This window comes from Ambystoma mexicanum, chromosome 6q, assembly GCF_040938575.1.
Source record: "Ambystoma mexicanum isolate Mex_15411 chromosome 6q, UKY_AmexF1_1, whole genome shotgun sequence".
NCBI classification, from domain to species: Eukaryota; Metazoa; Chordata; class Amphibia; order Caudata; family Ambystomatidae; genus Ambystoma; species Ambystoma mexicanum.
In genome coordinates, this window is record NC_090937.1 from 1473986121 (window position 1) to 1474006365 (window position 20245).

A 20245-nucleotide genomic window follows, 5' to 3' on the forward strand; every position below is an offset into this window, starting at 1 on the left:
AGGCTCACACTCTTACCAGGTGAAAAAAATAAACCCTAGAAATCCAGCAAAGCTGCTGAGGGACTCATTAGGTAAGGGAAATTAGCCATTTATGAGAATTCTCCCTAACATTTAGGAACTATGTAAAGCTTTAAAATACAAAAGACCAACCCTGTTTAAATCACACTGACTGGTATGCTGGTACTTACATACTTCTCTTGATGATGGAGAGAATGAAGCTAGAATCATTCTGTGTTACACCCTTCTATAATATTTTGTTTTTAAAAATGGTAATGTTTGGTAATGTGATTGGTGTACTTTCCAAGTCAGTTTTATAAAATTATATAATTTTAGTTCACTGTAAGAACTGGTAATGAAAGTGTTCAAATACAGAAATGGCATTTTTGACACACATCCCAGATTTACCCCTTAACCAGTGTGTGTAATGTTGTACATCTAATTTAATCTTGTATTGCCTAGCCTCTTCAAATTGCCAGTCCCTGAACCTTTCAAAATTGGCAGCCCTTCAGAGAGACTTCCTTCTCAGGGTATGATCTTCAAAACAGCCTCACTCATGGTTCCACTGGCTATAGTGTTGTTTCCACTATACTAGTGAGCATTGATATATTGCACACCACAGGCACTTTATTCTTTTGATCTCTAATGGCAACCATGTCCCATTTATATTCTCTGTCTGGATACAGACAACTTCCTGGTAGCTTCTAATCTGCATCCACTATACATGCTATGGTATGTGTAGCTTTCTCCTTCCTACCAAGTGGTCTCCTCTATCCATGCTTGAGCACGTTTGCGTTCTGGGAGGCAGCAAATGTGAGTTCTCTGTCTACCTGGGTTGCATGTACCTTTTACATACAGTCCTGCATTAATACTACAGGTTCCATACCTTCCTGGTTCATACTGATAAAAAGTCTCCTGAATCTATGCTAGAACAGAAGTAACCTCTTCGTAGACTAATAATGTTGTCCTTCAAATGGTACTTGTTTATCATTCTGATTAGAGCAAGAATGAAGAGGGTAATGAGACTTAAAGGGAGTAAACATCCTTATTTTTAATTCTGTGAAGCAGCATATCAACCTATGGCTTGTGATTGTGGCAGGGGTCGGGGGCGTGGCTCAAATATTCTTGATCACTTAATTCCTTTGGTTAGGTGGATGGGGGCCCCACAGATGTCGGTGGCCAGGGCCCCAAAAGGGCTTAAGATGGCCCTGCATACATGGGTTTGCAACCCACCCCAAATTAACATGTAATGAGCGTGCTGGGTGCCCACCTGGTATCGCACTGGAAGATGCAAAATATCAATGTCTTACTTTTGCAGAGGAGGCTGCTGGCGACCAAGAAGGCAATCAATAGGACGCCGCCCACTGCAGCCATGCGGACCAAGATGTACAGCGAACAGGGGAAATCCAAGGATTCTGCGGTCAGGATCTTCTCTGGAAGGCAAAAGGCTCAGTGAGTGACAGTCAGTGAACAGAGATGCAGAAACACAGAGAGGTCATCATTCAGCTCTGGGAATGCCCACAATGCAGAACAATCCTGCAAAAAGTTACTCTTTTTTAATCTGGCATAGATTGCCTGAATAATTTACCCGAGAGAAATGATTTACAAAAGCAGTATCAATTAAAGAATTGGTTTCTTTCATATGGGGCTTGTTGCTGAGGCTCATGTTTAAATAAAAGGTACTTACCTCACTCAGCCACAGAATATATTCTTCCGCTGTTCACATTAAAATAAGACACAGGCAGTTGCAGAAAGGAGGACCTGGCACAGCATAGAGGGGCGTGGGCCCTGTCCCTTTTCCCTTGCCTGCCTGTGGCCTGCCTACCCTGCCATGGCACCACACCATGCACATATCGTTTGCTTGCTTTGTGTTACCTCGCACCCACCCCAAATTCAGAAACGCTATTCATGTGATTGGGCTCACTTCTTGTTAAAGAGACATTTTGCCAAGTTATGTACCAGTCTGGTGAATCTTTAATATCTGACGTTTTCATGTGTGATGTGAGGCCGGCAGGCGTGTCTCTTGCTGTGAGATTAGGTGTGTCTGCGTGGACTCTATTCGTGTAATGTAATGTAGTTGTTCTGCTTGCCATCTTTAACGTATTTTCCCACACCATGTGACACCACCAGGTACTGGACTATGGGCCTTGTGAGTATCTACAACTAGTATGCACAGTCTATAGGAACCAAGTTTCTGCCTTGTGGGTTGGTGGCACTTTATGTTGGCTTCATATGCTATGACAGGGGCAGATTGGCCTTTAATCAGTTTGGGCTTTCACACAATGACCAGCAGCGTCGAAGGCTCAAGGGCTGCTCTAGTCTTGGTTTAGGCCTACCTCCTTGTGTGTGATCACTACCCTCTCCATTCCCTCCCAAGCTGCTGGACTGCTTCAGAGACAAAACCTTTCAAATGCAAGGGCTTGTGAGACATGGACCTCCCTCCTTCAGTCATCATGGTAAACCTTCATCATCTACATGACTGACATTTCCTCGCAGGACACATAGCTCACTGGTTCTGTGCATGCTTGTCAGATCTGTGCTTACATGGCGTAAAACATGTCAGAGGCCAGGAAGGTCAGGATCATTTTTATTCAGTTCTGGAAAAAATGTGTCCCATTAAAATAGCTAATATTAACAAAAGTGCTGTAAAGCCGGGCAAGCAGCATCTGTCATGTAAGTTTTGACTACGAAACGTGCACTCAGATTCAGAGCAGAGTATTTTAGTGAGAACTTCATTCAACGTACTGCTGACACAATCATGCTAGCAATGGGTGTAGAAGTCGTTATTTATTTTTGTAGCTTTGCTTATGAGCTCAGAAGCATTCACAAGGTTGTAGAATAACAGCAACTATTGAAAAACCAATTCCTTCAACACTATCAGTGGAACTGGTGGAGGACACCATTAACCTACTTAATATCACAGGAGAATATGAGTATATACAACAACAACATTCTTGGACGAACAAGGCATAGAATCCTTTTTATCGGATGAAACATCGCTCAGACCCAAATCTAAATTCAGACCAGGGTTATCTTCAGAAAATGTTATTGATCTATTCCATAAAGCCATAAGCAATAAAATACGCTCAAACTACCTGAAGAATAAAAAAGACAGACACATGACATTTCACAAAAAATGAAAAACTAGCCCTACAAGAGCTTGCAAAAGATTAAACCATTATTACAAAAGCAGCGGATAAAGGTGGAAGAATTATTCTGAAGAACAGAACTAAGTACGAGAAAGAAAAGCACACCTTAACAGCAAGAAGGAGAACATTACTATATGTAAAGTATGTATTCCCTTACGGCTACAAAATATTTTCTAACAAAAGTACACAACCAATATGAGGACTTTCCACCTCTCACACTTATAATAAATGGATTAGGTTCACTCACTTAAAAAATCTCCCAATACATTGATATACACCTCCATCCACGAGCATCAGGACTGGCATCCTTTGTCAAAGACACAAAACACATTATTCAACAGTTAAATTCAATTCCATAGGAAACCAACTATCTATTTGTCACTCTTGATGTAGTGTCTTTATATACTAGCATCCATCAAGAAAAAGGAATAAAAAGTTCACAATACTTCCTGAAATCACTCTCTATTTCCTACAAACAGCAAAATGATATGATCATATCAATGCTTCATTTTTCACTTAACAATAACATTTTTTGTTTCGATAAAGAAATCTACAGGCAACTTCAGGGTAATGCAATGGGGTTGAAATTTGTCCCTCTACGCAAACTTATTCATGGGCTACTTTGAAGTCAACTATGCCTGGAGACATGATGCCTTTACAAACAACATAACATTTTGGGGTAGATATATCGATGACATGGCGCGCCCGAGCGGAAGTGCCCGCCTGGAGTGCCTGCCTGTTACGCCTGGGAGACTCTCTCTGTTGTGTATCGAGGACGCTGCTGATTTCGTTTAAGGACTGTGATTGGCCGGCAAGAGGTGGGCTGCTGGTACCAGTGGGATCTACACAAGCTGTGTATAGACTTTCATGGACTTTCATGGCATAGTGTCTTTTTACTTGCAGAACCCGCCCCCTGTGCACGTAGCCAACGCTTTAAAACATTTGGCGCGCGCGCCCGAGCGGAAGTGCCCGCCTGAAGTGCCTGCCTGTTACGCCTGTTGGGCTGACGGGCGGCGATAGGCGGCCTTCTAATTGTTGTTCACAATGCCAATAATAAGCTAAGTACATTGTTGGGGAGTCCAGGGGGCTACTGCGGACATACTTGCATGGGGAGCATAACTTTCGCATGGAAAATTATATTGGGGATTTGAATTGCCTGTAATCACTTGAGAGGTCTGAGACGGGAAGCCTTCCTTTACGCTAATGTCGAGGAGACGTAACAGCTTTGAGTATGTGTATAATCGGCCCCTAGTGAATGGCCGGGAACTAAGAACAGCGAACGCATTAGGGGTAATAATGTATGACGATATCTTATCGGCACCGCTGGTCTTCACGCCAGTAAAAAATACGCTTCGAATGGATATGAACATGCCGTTGCCGCCATCGCCTCCTGAACCCAGTGATTCACTGTTACTGGAGGGGGCGGCGATGGGTCATTCGTCCATGCTGTCAATGAGAGGAAAAGTGTCTAGTAAACAGGAGGTTGCATCGAGCTCCTCTTTATTTGACAATATTCCTGAGGAAAACATAAGCAATGCCGCAATATCCTCCTTTTTAGACACACCACTTAACTTCTTTTCAGTGGATAATGATTTGCAGAACTTGTCTCAGCCCCCACACGAGATCTCCCACTCACATGCTTCGGTAAACATGGAATTAGAACGGGACCAGAACACAAGGATAGCTGACACTCTAATTCAAATTCTACAGGAACTAAAAATTCACTCGAGAGGCTTTACTGAGCTGAGGATATTAACGGAGCGCCAAATAGTGCAAGCTAAATTAAGCTCAGAAATAATGGAATCCCTCCCTATAAAATTGACTACGCGTCTTCTTGCCTTGGGGATGATAACGGCAAATCCCGTTGAAAATGCCTCAGAGACTAACATGGGGGAATTGAATGGTAGGGGGTTGACATCTTTTCCCCTGACAATAGCTCCGAATTTATCGGAGAATCCATCCCTACAAAAACTGAAAGGCAGAGGGGAGGGCATAAAGAGTAAAACAGAACAAAAAAAGAAAAACACTGCTAAAACCAAGAAAAATAACAAAAAAGGCTCTATTTCGTACGCTAACAGTCAAAATCAAAAATTTGCAAAACATACATGGAGAAACTTCATCAAGAAGGAGGTGGACCAAGTATTGATTGCAAATTTGGAAGGGAGCGACTCCCTTAGTACCCAGAGCAAAGAGTACTTTGCTCCCGCCAATTCTCTATCTGAAGAAATGTCTCATAAAAGGAGTATGAGCAATAAGGGAGAGCCGCCTAATGTTAAGATTCCTGGTTGCCCCCTAGTGGAGGGGCAGGGGAAGGCGGGAGTAAGTGCACCTCAAATCATGCCCCAGAAGGAAATTCACGGTCTCTTCAACAAACCCAAAGACACCCCAGAAATGTCTAATCCTACTGTGGGGGCGGATGATCAGGTAGCATTAGCAGGTAAAAATCTAGAGGGAGCCCGAGCACTCAAGAATGGGGTTGATCCGAGGCTGAGGGATAAGCCGTCCGCACAAGAGGCAAATATGGCAGGTGGAGCAGCTGGGATAAAGAAAATGGAGGCTATACCCAAATCATCCATTGGGGCCCTGCTAAAGCCGACAGGGGGCAAAGAAGATACGACAACAGTGGAGGCACATCGGAAACCAGTATTAGGGATACCTCAGACTGGTATGGGAATCATTCCCTCCACGTTGCAGGAGGATTTGGCGCCCATGATCAGCAGGGCGGTGGAAGGGGCGCTGATGATTAGATTCAATTCTGACTCGAACCCTAGAGTACCGGGCGTGGGGGGTTCAGCAGAGGATAGGCCTATGTCATACCCAAGACGGGAAAAGGAGAAGTTAGATCTGGAAATAGTGGAACCGTCAGTGGAGAAACAAGCCAACACATCCCCTCCAGATGGAAATAGGGGGGAGATGGTAGTGCCCCAGGATGTGCAAAACGCACCTTCCCTACCAAGTCAAGCACAGACAGTCCCATTGAGGGCACAGGCTGCAGGGTATTCCCCGGATGTTCAGGAATCGGCAACAAACCCATTCGTAGGGAGCGGAGGGAATTACTCTAGATCACCTAAACACTATATGGAGACGGATCTGAGGGATGTAGTTTGGAGGAAACCATGCTACATGGATTTCCCAAGTGTACTACTGTACCCTCTATTTGATTGTGGTAATCAACCTGCACTAAATAGCAACAGAATCTTAACCCTCATTAACGATATTCCATCTTTGGCGGAATTGTCGTGCTTGGATATTAAGAGAGTGGATTTTATCCACCCGTATTGTTATGATCATGTAAGGGTTGTGTTCCACTCTCAGTTGGTCTTTCATAAATTACTAGCTGAATTAGATCAATTTAATAAAAGGGGGTATGATGTTCTGATCTTCAGCGATGGATCGAAGGTTCCTCCTGATAGTGAAATAAAAGAGATGTCTAGACCTCTATATCCTGGTGGATCTTTTCAAAAAAGGGGTCCAGAAAATGTACCGGAACAGGAAACAAGTTGGAGACGGTTGGCACTGAGTCTACGAGACTCGATTTCCAAACTCCAATCACTCAAACAACACTATTAGGGACAGAAAACATCCTCTCACTGATTTGTTGGAATTCACAAGGGCATTCCTATCTTTCCTCTTCCATCGAATTGGGCTGTAAACTAAAGTCTAAACATATAATCTACATCCAGGAGTCCTGGATGACGTCTATGGAACAATTTGATGGCTTTGAATGTGTACATCTTCTAGCCACAAATGTTTTAGTGGGTCGTCCCTCTGGTGGTATTATTACTGCAATCAAGCTCAATTGTGGGATGGTGGTAAAAGAACTGTATAGAGAGCCCCCTTTTGCTTTGGGTACTTTAATAGAAATCCAAAACAATCCATTGCTGCCATACATTTTAGTATGGAATGTCTACTGGACTCCTGGATTTGATTTGGATGCTCTGTTGCTGAAAATTGAGATAACTGTGGAGAATTGTGTGGTACGCTTTCCAGGGGTCAAACTTATGTTAATGGGTGACTTAAATACGAACATGAAATCCCTGACGTCTGACCCAAAGGGAACTCTCACGGTGCCCTCCAATGTCTCAATAGATCGCCAGAGTAGAGGTGTGTCGAATTTTTGCGCATCAGACAAGAAATTTGATTATAAGCTGTGGAATTGGTTTTTTAAATCATGGGGTCTGAGATCTGTGCATCAACAGCAAAGGTGTGATGCAGATTATATAACCTGGTTTGCGGGGAATAAGGTCTCAGCAATTGATTACATTTATATTTCGGAAGCGTTGTTTAATTCAATTGTGCACTTTGAAATATGCAGGACGGTAATGAGTGATCATGGTATGCTTGAGCTCGACTTGTATGTTGTGAGAGGAGTGGGAGCTCAAGTCAGGATGCCTCATGATCTGGCCCCAAATTCTAGGGGGAATAGAATCATTTGGCATGAGGGAAATGTTGAAACATGTAATAGGCTGTTTAGAAAAGTTTTTTCCAGGTCATCCTTTGAAGATAACTGTGAGAGTTTCTCGCACGCAAATGTAGGACTGCATCTAAAACATTTAATAGATGAATCGGTGAAAATACCTCGGAATACAAATGCAACCAAGCTACATGCTCATAAATATGACACAACAGTGAGGCAAGCTAGAACTATACTCCGCAGAGCATTAAGGAAATTAAAACTTTTGCAAATCCCAGCCGCCTCCAAAGAAGAAGGGGGGAGATATTTGAAACAACAATACAAAAACTGGTTGCAGGGATATAAGATCAAATTATATCAGGCAGACAATGAAGAGATGCTGGGGGCTTTAACACATAACTCAGCACGCCAATTTTGGCGATTGATTAATAGATCGCTGTCACTGAACCAGGATTGCACCCTTAATCCTATAAACGAACAGATCTGGGCAAACCACATAACTAATTTGTGTGCAAAAAGAGATCAGGGCACAGGTTTGGTAAAATCCTTAAATAGCCTCCAATGGAAATGTCATTTCTCATATACGGAAATAAGGAGGAGAGTCACTTTATCTAGCCCTTCCAGGGCGGCTGGCCCAAATGGTATATCCAATCAATTGTTGAAAGGGGATCCGGACACATGGGCCAAGGCATTGGAAATCTTGTTTAGGGATGTCGAGCGATCCAAATCCATTCCTCAAATGTGGAACATGTCTTTCATAGTGCCCATATACAAGAAGGAGGACAGATTGCTTCCATCAAACTACAGACCCATCGCACTTTTAGACGCAGATTCAAAAATCTTCGCTAGCCTTGTACTGCAGCAAATTGAAGCTTGGATCTCCGGAAACAATATTCTATGTTCGAACCAATTCGGCTTCAGGAAAAAGTGTGGCACAATGGCTGGGTGCCTCTTTATAAATTTGCTACAAGAGATGGGTTGGAAAAAGGGTTCCTTAGCAGTTTACCTGGCCAGTATGGACCTCTCATTAGCGTTTGATCGCGTGAATCGTGGATATCTATGGACAAAACTCCAGAGTTTGGGTATGCCATCGGAGATTCTGGCAATCCTAATTCATCTCCATGAAGGATCCTGTGTCCGGATCAGACTAAACAATGATGGCCTCCTTTCTGCCCCAATAAAAACCTTTAACGGCTTAAGGCAGGGATGCTTTTTTGCTCCCACTTTATATAATTTCTACACTACAGACATCGGACCATGTTTGGAAAAGGCTGCATTAGTACAACCTGCAGTTGAAGGCAAAAAAATGAGTTGGTCCTCGTATGCGGACGATTATTTACTATTTGACAGGACCCAGGTGGGCTTACAATGTTTTCTAACTCCCTTTCTAACTTATATGACGGAAAATGGTCTAGCGGTGAATGCTTTGAAATCAAGCGGGGTATGCTTCACTCAACATAGAAAATATCGTTAAAAAAACCTGGTTTATAGACAAACCGAAGCTGGAAACTAAACACAGTATAATTTATTTGGGCTTGTTCGTAAATGATACACCTGAGAGAGCACTTACCTTTAATCACTATATGATGAAAGCTAAAGTCTGTTCCCTCCAAATGCGAATAGTAGACCAAAAGTTTGGGGCTTTTTCATCCTTACCGCTACTGAAATACTATAAATTTAAAACTATTCCGAAAATCACTTATGGCATCGAATTCTCTTTTATTCAGGGTAAAACGAACTTAAATAAACTGGAATCGTTTCTGCTGCGGAAAATGGTATGGTGCATTCCTAATTGTGTGCCCCTACCCGCTATAAGATACGAATTTCGGATTACAGTCTTTAAAAAGCATTATCGAATGGAAATGTTTGATGTTATTCCGAAATATCGTAAGCAACAATGGAGACACCCTATATAATGCTATGTCCACTTTACCCGATCAAAGGCATAACAAAATCTGTTTTCATGGAAAAATTGGTAGAAATATGCAAAAATCTACTGGAGAAAGTAGGGGCAACAGTGAGCTCTCTTCTCCTCAATCCAAAAAAAGTTAAATTACTGCTAAGAAATTGTGATTGGGGTACCACTGTGGAGACACTTAGTCAGTATAAATTGTACGGTCATATGGTGTCATTTTATAAGGGCGCGGACGTTCCGGAACCGTATCTCTACTCATTCCCTCAGAAAGCATGGAGAAACTTCTTTATGAGAGTCCGTTTTAATGTGCTCTTAACAGGAGAAATTAAGCTAATCAGAACCAAAGAGGCTGAGTTGGTAGCGGCTTGTAGATTTTGCAGAATAGTTGACATTAGTGAGTCACTAAGACATCTTTTAATTGATTGTCCCGCGTTGCTACAGGAAAGGCAACGATATTTTAATCATTTTGTGTTTGACACCTCAAAAGTTGACCTCAAATTACTCTGGAAACGTATGTTGTTTGATAACAAAACTCCTCTGCAATTGGCAGTTGTTCGTTTCCTAAAGTTGGTATGTAATTTGGTATAAGGTTGAGTCAAATACAAAAGTGTTTTAAAGCATATGGAAACCTTCTTTCATTATTTATGCAAATGTGATGAAATGCTCTGAACTGTTATTTCTTTCAGAATAGGAATGCAAATTGGTATAAGATTGAGTTAAATGCAGAACAGTTTTTAGTATTTGGTAAACACAATAGGGGATTGTTCTTGTTAATTCCTTCCATTTTGATGTTATTTTTATTTTTTCTTTGTGATTGTAAATGTGATGAAATGTACTGAACTGTTGTTTTGTGAAATGATTCTTTTATTTGCTTGTGTACTGATTTGTAAAGGTTTCTTTGAAACTATACACAAATAAAATAAATAAAAATAAAAAATATCGATGGGAAGGAGAAACCTCAAAACTTGGAGAATATATGGAATATCTAAACACAAATGATTACAATCTCTCGTTTACAAAGAAAGAAAGCCCTATAAAGATAGAATTTTTGGATCTTGAACTTTATGTGGAGAACAACAAAAGACAGACAAGACTGTATTCGAAGCCATCTGCAGGAAATAGTCTTCTTTATGCCTCATCCAATCATCTGAAACACGTTATCAACAATATACCTTACGGTGAAATCTTACGATTGAGAAGAAACTGCAGCACTGAAACATCATACAAGGAAAATTTAGACAAAACTGTAGAAAAACTTATTCAAAGAGGATATAATCCAAATATTGTGTGTGAAGCGGTACGTAAAGCATAAAATATGGGAAGGAGAAACCTCAAAACTTGGAGAATATATGAAATATCTAAACACAAACGATTACAATCTCTCGTTTACAAAGAAAGAAAGCCCTATAAAGATAGAATTTTTTGATCTTGAACTTTATGTGGAGAACAACAAAATACAGACAAGACTGTATTCGAAGCCATCTGCAGGAAATAGTCTTCTTTATGCCTCATCCAATCATCCGAAACACGTAATCAACAATATACCTTACAGTGAAATCTTACGATTGAGAAGAAACTGCAGCACTGAAACATCATACAAGGAAAATTTAGACAAAACTGTAGCAAAACTTATTCAAAGAGGGTATAATCTAAAAATTGTGTGTGAAGCGGTACGTAAAGCATAAAATATGGGAAGGAGAAACCTCAAAACTTGGAGAATATATGGAATATCTAAACACAAACGATTACAATCTCTCGTTTACAAAGAAAGAAAGCCCTATAAAGATAGAATTTTTGGATCTTGAACTTTATGTGGAGAACAACACAATACAGACAAGACTGTATTCGAAGCCATCTGCAGGAAATCGTCTTCTTTATTCCTCATCCAATCATCCGAAACACGTTATCAACAATATACCTTACGGTGAAATCTTACGATTGAGAGGAAACTGCAGCACTGAAACATCATACAAGGAAAATTTAGACAAAACTGTAGCAAAACTTATTCAAAGAGTATATAATCCAAAAATTGTGTGTGGAGCGGTATGTGAAGCATAAAATATTTTCAGGGAATTCTAAGGTAAACCTAAGGTGGCCATCAGAATGAAAATAATATTAATAATCTAAAATACGACAAAAACATATCTGTATAGGTATAATGTCTCAGAATCTAAAGCTATTTAGAAATCAAAAATTGTAATTACAACTACAACTATTATAAATATAATCAGATCCTATTGTAAAGTAGTAAGGAATATGAATAAGAATCAAATTTTATATCGCTTCTAAAAAACCCAGCACTGCATTATAAAAATGATATTTATCCACCTAGAGAAAATGTAACAATACCTAAATATGGCCACATCATGCAACATTAGCATCATGCTTGGTTCAAATACTAACCATTCTTAAAAATGTCTTGCTTTGGTAAAACTAAGCACTCAAAATGGCTGTGACGCACAACACAATGACGTCATAATGTAATCACGTTAATTTACATTGTAGCGCATGATGTCATCACGTATAGCAGCCATTTTGGACGATAACATGCAGCGATCTCAGTATTATCCTGTGCCTCTTACAGGAGACATCAGGATACAGACAGGCGCATCGTGGCTGTACAAAAAAGAGAATACAAGGAAGCTCTGGTAAGTAAAGCTTCTCCACCTTTACTACTAAACCTAGACTGTGCTCCCAAATTAGAATTTCATGAATATTTCATGCCTCTCTCTTAGGAATCTTTAAGTTCACCTTTTCTTCATCTTCTATTTTCTTTTTGGGTTATCTTCAGTCTGAAGATTTCAGACAAAAGATCTTAATTATGAAAATACATTCATGAGTAACCCTAGAGCATAAGAAAATCTCACTAAAGGAAAACAGAATTACTGGGTGAGTAGACCTTAGGAACTAGGAAATACACTACTATTAGAAGATGGTACATATTATTTTGATGTATACTTATTATTTTGTAGACATCTCTCCTAATGAGCCCTACAAAAAGTGGTGTAACACGTGTTGAAAGCTTTTACAGAAAAATATTTGTAGTGAAAAATTAAAACAAACTGATAACTGAAACTTGACATGTGTGCCTTTACTTATCTTCAAGTAACTGGTTGGCGCAGTAGGATATAATCCCTTCCCTCACTAAATATGCAGAAGAATAGTTGAACATTTTGTGAATGGGCTGGAGTCCCTTACTGCTGGAGCTGCTGGTGGCCTCCCAGTCTGCCACTGCGTTATGGGACCAATTTGACAGACTTATACCCTACTGAGCCCCCAGACTAGCAAACCGTGGACACTGGGTGGGGGTAACAGCAGTGTTTTAAATTGCGGGTCGTCTGTCTGCTAGATGGACGAATGTTTAGGCTTTGGGCACTGCGTTACACACATTGCGTTCCCTTTGCTTACTATCGAGTGCATGGTTGTTGGATCCTGTTTCAATTCAATTGGTTGCTGGAGGGAGTTGCAACTGGCTGACTGGGTCACGTGAGATGCGTGCATGATTTTGCTTGTTCCTTATGTGCTCACGTTAAGTTTAAAGGGATTCTCACTGCAGGTGGCTTGCACTCGTGCAAAGTCAGCATAGTTATGTTATGTGAAAGGTTCTTATACCACGCACTGTTGCCACTTGTAGTGCCAGTCGTGTGTTCTGGTTCTGCTCACTGTGGCCATTGAGTGATGCTTCGAGACTGATTTTGTATGAACGTTTGGTTTGGCGGGGTATCCTTTGACTCTTGATCTAAGTGTGCCACACTCAAAGACACGTATTATTGTTTGTGGGTGCATGTGGGTGGACGACGTTGCCCGCCTTTTTCAGAGGGTGGTCCCCGTCCCCCGATGACCGTTTATTTTAAAGGCCATTTGTAAAATGATAAACATTGGCTGTCTTTTCTGAATTTATACTGATCTGCGACTCGAACCGTTTGCAAGCCAGACACTTCAGCACTGCACCATATAACCTGATGAGCAATAGTAGACAAGTAAAGTTGAAATGTCACATTTCAGGACTGCAACTTCCAGGGAAAACATTGGTATTGAATCTAGTAATCCTTAGTCTGTGAGGTGTGGGCCACCGTTTGACTCATGATATGGTTGTTGGTTTCAATTTTAGAATGTGTGATGCAAGGGTTTTGTTGCCGTTTTGCTTAATGGTGACTTGATTGAATCCCGTTAGTGAGTGTGATAAGTGCTTACAGGACTGCAACTTCCAGGGAAAACATTGGTATTGAATCTTGTAATCCATAGTCTGTGAGGTGTGAGCCACTGTTTGACTCATGATATGGTTGTTGGTTTCAATTAGAATGTGTGATGCAAGTGTTTTGTCGCCGTTCTGCTTAATGGCGACTTGATTGAATCCCGTTAGTGAGTGTGATAAGTGCTTACCGCACACTAGAGGAGGTAGATGAGGGAGATTTTGGTTTTGTGTGGAGAGGTAGTTGGTTTGCTTGAAAGTCTGTGAGTGCGAGTCCTACTTTCCCTACGTATTCATACTTCTCTCTTGTGAGTCCCCTTTCAGTGATCTTTCATTTCTGATGTTTCCATAAGAGCAGTGAGGTGTGCGTCCTATTTGCTCTTTCGTCCCAGCCCGCATTTATGATGTAATGAGTGTTCTGTGAGTGCAATGCTTGTGAGTGAGATGCAGAATGTTCGATATGTGACATTTGAGAGAGGCTTGCTTGGAGAGTGTGAGGCAATGACTCCCGCCCAGCCAGAGTACAGGGATGAGTAGTGGCCAACTCTCCTACTCAGCCCCAGGCTACTGCTAAACCAGTAGCGATCCCAATTATAAAGGTGAAACAGGGACAGCTCAACAGGGATGCCTCTTTTGTCTCTCTTGTTGGCTCATGCCGAGAGCAGTCCATATCTTCAGGAGGGGTGTGAGCTGATGAAGCTGCAACACAAACAGTAATAGTATGGTGGTCCGATTATAAAATCATGCCCAACCATGGTCCTATACAAATTGCACTTTAATAAAAACGAACAATGCACAAAACTAGTTAAAAACATTAAAGACCCACCTATGCAAAGGAATCAGAAAGAATGTGGACTTTGAGAATAAAGGGTGCACTGGGTGGATATGCAGGTGTGTTCAGAGAAAAGATTTCAGCAGCAATGTCAGTGTTCAAGGATGTGTCTTTTAAAGGGAAGAGTGTGGGCTTAAAAGTCACTATGGTGCTTTAGGATGGACCACTTCAAATACCTTTATCATGTTGTTTGGGTGTTCGACAGCATTGGGTGCTTTCCTGCAATTAAGCTGGTGTCAGGACAAACTAAACATGTTGATCCTTTGGCACGTTGGCATTGAGTCATCTTCCAGATGGGGCTGTCTGTGGATTGAGTCAGCTGTCGGATCGGTTCGAAATGATGCATCCACTGTGTTGAGTCTGAATTTGAGACAGACGAGTTGATGGCTTTCAATGGGTTGAGTCCCCTTTTGAGTTGGGTCAAGACAATGGTTCTGTTGTGTTGAGTTGGTGCTCGCGTTGTGGCCAGTTAGGTGCTTCCACAGCAGTGAGCTGATGGTCGAGCTGCGGCAGCGATGCACCTCAATACGTAGAGTCAGCAATGAGAAAGCTTGAAGAAGCAGGTAAGTGCTTTAAAGTGCTTTAAAGTGCCAAAAGCAGCACTGTAAGTTGTAGTGGCTCAAAGTGAGTCGAATTGAATTCGAATTTCTTCATTTTTAAAGCGCGACTGGCCCTCGGGCATCTCGGCGCTAGGTTACAAAGACATATAATAAAATAATGCGACATGTAGTACATCAAAATACAAGAGAGATATTTAATCTCTATTTACAAAATTTATAAAAGGAGGTATATACAAGTCATATGCATAAGAGGTTTACATTAGCAGGTCAGAGATGAGAGATGAGAGATGAATCAGGGCCGTTGCTAATTGTCACTTTCCTGGAGCCACAGTTTAGTTTTACATTTGAAGGCATGCAGGGAGGGCAGTGAGTTCCATAATTTAGTTGCTAGTACCCGGAAGGTGCAACTGCCCGCTTTCTGTTGCTTGAACCTGGGGAGGGTGAGACAGTTCGCTTGGGCAGATCTCTGCGGTCGAATGGAGGTGCGGGGTGTAAATCGATTGGAGAGGTATGTGGGAGCTTGGTTAGAGAGACACTTATGGGTGAGTTTCAGGGATTTTAGAGAGATTCTTTGGGCTACTGAGAGCCAGCCCATGTTGCGTCTGGTGTCTGAGATGTGGTTGTTTCTAGGAATGTTAAGGGCTGCTCTGATGGCGTTGTTCTGGGTGACCTGCAACTTGTTTAGGTTCCGTTGACTGGTACCCAAATAGAGCGCGTTGCAGTAGTTGATCTTGGACATGACAAGAGTTCTGGCTAAAATAATGAACCTTATGATAAGAAACCTTCTGCTAGCCCTCTTCTTGTCTCCAACTTCAGAGCAATCTCCCTTCTCTCCTTCATCTCAAAGCTCCTTGAGCGCCTAGCCTACTCTCAACTCTCAGCTTTCGTCTCCTCTCACTCCCTCCTCCCCACCTCTCAATCTGGTTTCCACCCTAAACACTCCACTGAGACTGCTCTCACCTATGTACTTAATTCTCTCCTCACCGCTCGCTATGCTAAGCAATCCTCAATTCTCATCCACCTTGACCTCTCGGTAGCCTTTAACACCGTAGATCCCCCCCTTACTTCTAAGCACTCTGTCCTCCTTCAGCTTCAAAGGCTCTGTCCTCTCCTGGCTCTCCTCTTGCCTCTCTAACCAATCCTTTACTGTCTCCTAGGGCGGCCGCATCTCCACCAACTTCCCCCTGAACTATGGCATTTCCCAGGGCTCCGTACTCAGACCTTTCCTTTTCTCTCTCTATACCTCCCTTCTCGCCCCCGTCATCTCTTTTTTCGGCATCTCCCATCACTTCTACGCGGATGATACCCAACTCTTTCTCTCCTTGTCTTCCTTCACCTCTGACCTCCACCACACCCTCTCTTCCTGCCTTACGGCCATAAAAAATTAGATGTCATCCCATTTTCTTTCCCTCAACACTGACAAGACTGAAGTGCTTTTCTTCCCTCCCAACACTCCCTTACCTTCCCCTCCCCCCTTCATCCACTTTCCCCTTCCAATCTCCCCATCTCTACCCACGCCCGCAACCTTGGCCTCCATATTGACTCCTCTCTCTCCTTCTCCAACCACATCTCCCTAACCTCTCGTGCATTTCGGCACCACCTCTTCAACATCCGTAAGATCCGCTCCTCCCTCACCTTTCACGCTTCTAAACTCCTAATCTCCTCCCTTATTTTCTCCCGTCTCTTCTACTGCTACTCTCTTCTCTTTGGACTCCCAGTCTCTCACCTGACTCCCCTAAAATCCATCTACCACTCCTCTATCCGCACTATATGTCTTCTTGGCCCTCAAGACTCTTTCTCTTCCTCACTCTCTCAACTCGGCTGGCTCCCATTCCTCTCACAATTGAAATTCCAATTCCTCTGCCTTGTCTACAAATCTCTCCACAACCTCATCCCCCCTATATTTCCTCCCTCCTCTCATTTTACTCTCCCTCCCGCTCTCTCCACTAATCTCCACCTTCTCACTGTACCCCCAGCTCAGTTGATGGCAATCTCATCTAATACCTGGGCATCTCATATCAATACTTAACAATGAGGCAAGTGGCTACGCACGTCATGGCAATCATTGGCATTTGATCTAGTAAATTAGCAGTTGATGAATATCCTTGCCAATGTGTTAGTTACCTGGATAGTTTATGGCAATCCTTTGCAACAGGGCATTTACCTAGACATTCTCTGTCATCACATGTAATGAGGGAAACACCCGCGCGCGCCACGTCACAGACGCGCTCACGCGCTAAGGGCCTTTGGTCCAATGAAATCGCATATGCGTGCTGACGTGCATACGCGCTAAGGGCCTTTCCTCGAATTACATGCAGACGTGCAGGATTTTCACGTGCCAATTCACTCCGTATCAAGCTGGCCACGCGTAAGCACACGGAAGACCCCGCTCCTGCCCAGAAGGCCGAACTACTGCCCCCCAGAGCCCCGAGCACGCTCCCACCTGCCATCTGCTGCTGCCTGACTGCCTGCTGCCCACGTGCCCTGCCATTTGCTGCCTGCACATCAGCCAGGGGTGCTGTTGCTGTGACCACCCCTGCTGGAACCGAAGACTCCCGACTGGGATTCCATCGCTCCACAGCCCAGCCCCAGGACCCAGTTGCCCACCCACTCCTGCCTCTGGGGTTGTCATGTCGGGGCAAACACCATCTGAGACCACTGACAACCCCCGGCCAGAGAGGCAGAGGGGCACCAGCTTCAGTGCCACCGAAGTTGGTGTCCTGGTGGAGCAAGTCCTGGGGCAGTATGATGCCCTCTTCGGAAGTTCCCGCGCCGACAAGGAAGGATGGACTCGGATCTGGACTGACATCGTGACTGCCATCAACGCGGAGGGGGTGGCAGTCCGCGACTTCCAACATGTCAAGAAGCGCTGGGAGGACTTCAGGTCCAGGACCCTGAACAAGGCCCGGCGCCTCTTGAAGGCAGCGGATGCCAAGGGGCGCCGGGGCCACTTGTCGGAAGAACAGATGAGGGTCCTGGAACGCATATCCCCAGCGCTCCACGTCCAGGTCCTTGAGAGGCAGACCCGTCTGGAGTCGAGCGGTAAGTGTACATGCATTCTGATTGTGAGCTGTGCGTGTGGTGATTTTTCAGTAGTTTGCAGGTTGCACATCTGTTTGTATGGGGTCGAATATGGGTGGGGGTGTACAGGGCCGTGGGGCTAACACATGCGAGGGCTGGAATGTGTGAGACATGGATGGTGCTTGTGTGTGTAGGCTTGCATGCCAAATGCAGTTGTGTGGGCACACATGTTTGGATGAATGTGTATGTAAGTAGACATGTCCGTGATGTCACGCATGTATGTTGTTTTCAGCTGCATGTATCAGCACTGTGTACATGTGCATCTGTGTGTATTTGACAAGGGTGCAACAGTGATGCAACATGGATGCATGTGACAGCGGTATGTGGAAGCCTGATCGGCAGATGTGACATGGATGCCCATCTGATCACTGCGACACTTGGCAGAGGTGTACACATGCATGCAAGTGTGGTGGTGTGTGTACATGTGTGGTGCACTTCCTGTGCTGCATGTGATGTCTGGCTCACCTTTGCCTGCTCATGCTGTTGTATGTGTATGGATGGTGCTGGCAGTTGCGATATGGCTGTGGTATGGCTCATGTGTGCGAGTTGAAATGACATGTGTGTTGGGGATTGTGATGACATGTCTGAGGTTTGCCAATGCCACTCATGTACAACTGTCATGTGTGTATGTGTCCATTGTACAGTGCCCTGATGCCTGTGTTTTATTTCTCCCTGTCTGCAGCGTCAACTGATGAAGAGGGCGGAGAAGGTGCTGTGGAGCACAGCGGCGGGGATCCCACCGCCAGCCGGAGACGCAAGGCCCGGCTCCCCTCCCATGTTGTCATCTCGTCGGGGAGTGAGGAGTCCGGTGCCGCGTCCCAGGCCGCAGCTGCCGGGGGGAGGTCCAAGAGGCAGAGGTTGGAGTTGGACTCCTCGGCAGCAGAAGGGGCAGCTGGGACCCCACTGGGCCCAACGGGGGAAGATGGCATGGATTCATCCAGGTTGGTGGGGGGTTTGGTGGAGGAGGAGGCCGTGCAAGCAACAGAGATGGGGTCTGGAGGTGGGGATCCCACTGGTGCTAGTGGTGCAGTGCAGGACCAGGGACAGGAGGCAGCACAGGCTGCCGCGGAGGTGCCTGTGTGCAATCCTGTCCCTGATCCTGTCCCTGCATCATCTTGCACCAACAGGGATGCCTACGTCCAGACCCGTTTTCAGGCAGGGGATGAGCTCACGACAACTGGCCTTCCTCTGCCTGCGGACGTGGCTATCCAGGTCCGGGTTGAGCCTGTTCTGCGAGGTGACCTGCAGTCTTTTCATGTGGAGACTGCACGTCATCTTGAATGGCTCGTTGACCACGTCAGCCTGCTGGGACAGGTCACCCAGGCCGGATTCCTCCGTATGATGGGGCTTGCTACGACCCCCTCCTCAACTGAACCCCCTACGCGCCAGTCGTCCTCCGTGCCATCTTCCCACCCATCAGTCACCTGGGTGCCCTGTGGAGCTGCCTCTGACGGTGCGGCCAGGCTGGTGGAGGAGGCATCCCTGCCACAGTCGGGAGTCGGACGTCCAGCAGGGGTGGCCACATCAACGACTGCACCCCAGCCGGCGGAGGATGTGCAGGCAGCAGGAGGCAGTGCACGGGCAGAGGCACAGCAGCAGCAGCAACGTGGTGGGAGCCATGAAGGCTCGGGGCCTTCAACATCGGAGGGGCAGGCATCGGCCGGAGGGCAGGAGGACCCAGGACAGAGAGTGTCTTCCGTGTGGCAGCGGTTGGGCCATGCCATAGATGCGGAGCGGCAGCGGGCGGAAGAGGCACGGCTCACAATGGTCAGGGCGGAAAACTCCATGTGGAGGGCCCTGAGGCGGGCCGAGTGCCTCGAGGCAATCCGCAGGGATTTGGAGGTGGACACGTCGACGGCCCTGCGGACCCTCGGGGCCATGGAGGAGGACCGCCTCCGGGACATTGAGCAGGAGTTCGATGATGCCCTGGCCCGGGACATCCAAAAGTGAGCCGTCAAACTAGCCCGCTGCTCTTGTACATAGTTATGTAGGTAGTGTTAGGTTTCCTTTTTTTTTGGATTTAATTTGGACCTTTTGGACATTGGCCACATTTTTGTATATAGTTTATTTTATTAGTTAGTGTAGTTAGATAGTTTTCTTTTCTT

The 20245-nt window shown here is 44.5% G+C and overlaps 1 protein-coding gene across 1 annotated transcript in view; it reads right to left on the reverse strand.

Annotated features, from left to right (window-relative positions):
* Window positions 1–20245, reverse strand: part of CD8A (CD8 subunit alpha) — a 170065-nt gene that overhangs the window by 65655 nt on the left and 84165 nt on the right. The window contains exon 4 of the mRNA XM_069630231.1: window positions 1308–1430. Within this exon, the coding sequence (XP_069486332.1) occupies window positions 1308–1430 (123 nt within the window). The remainder of the gene's footprint in view (window positions 1–1307; window positions 1431–20245) is intronic.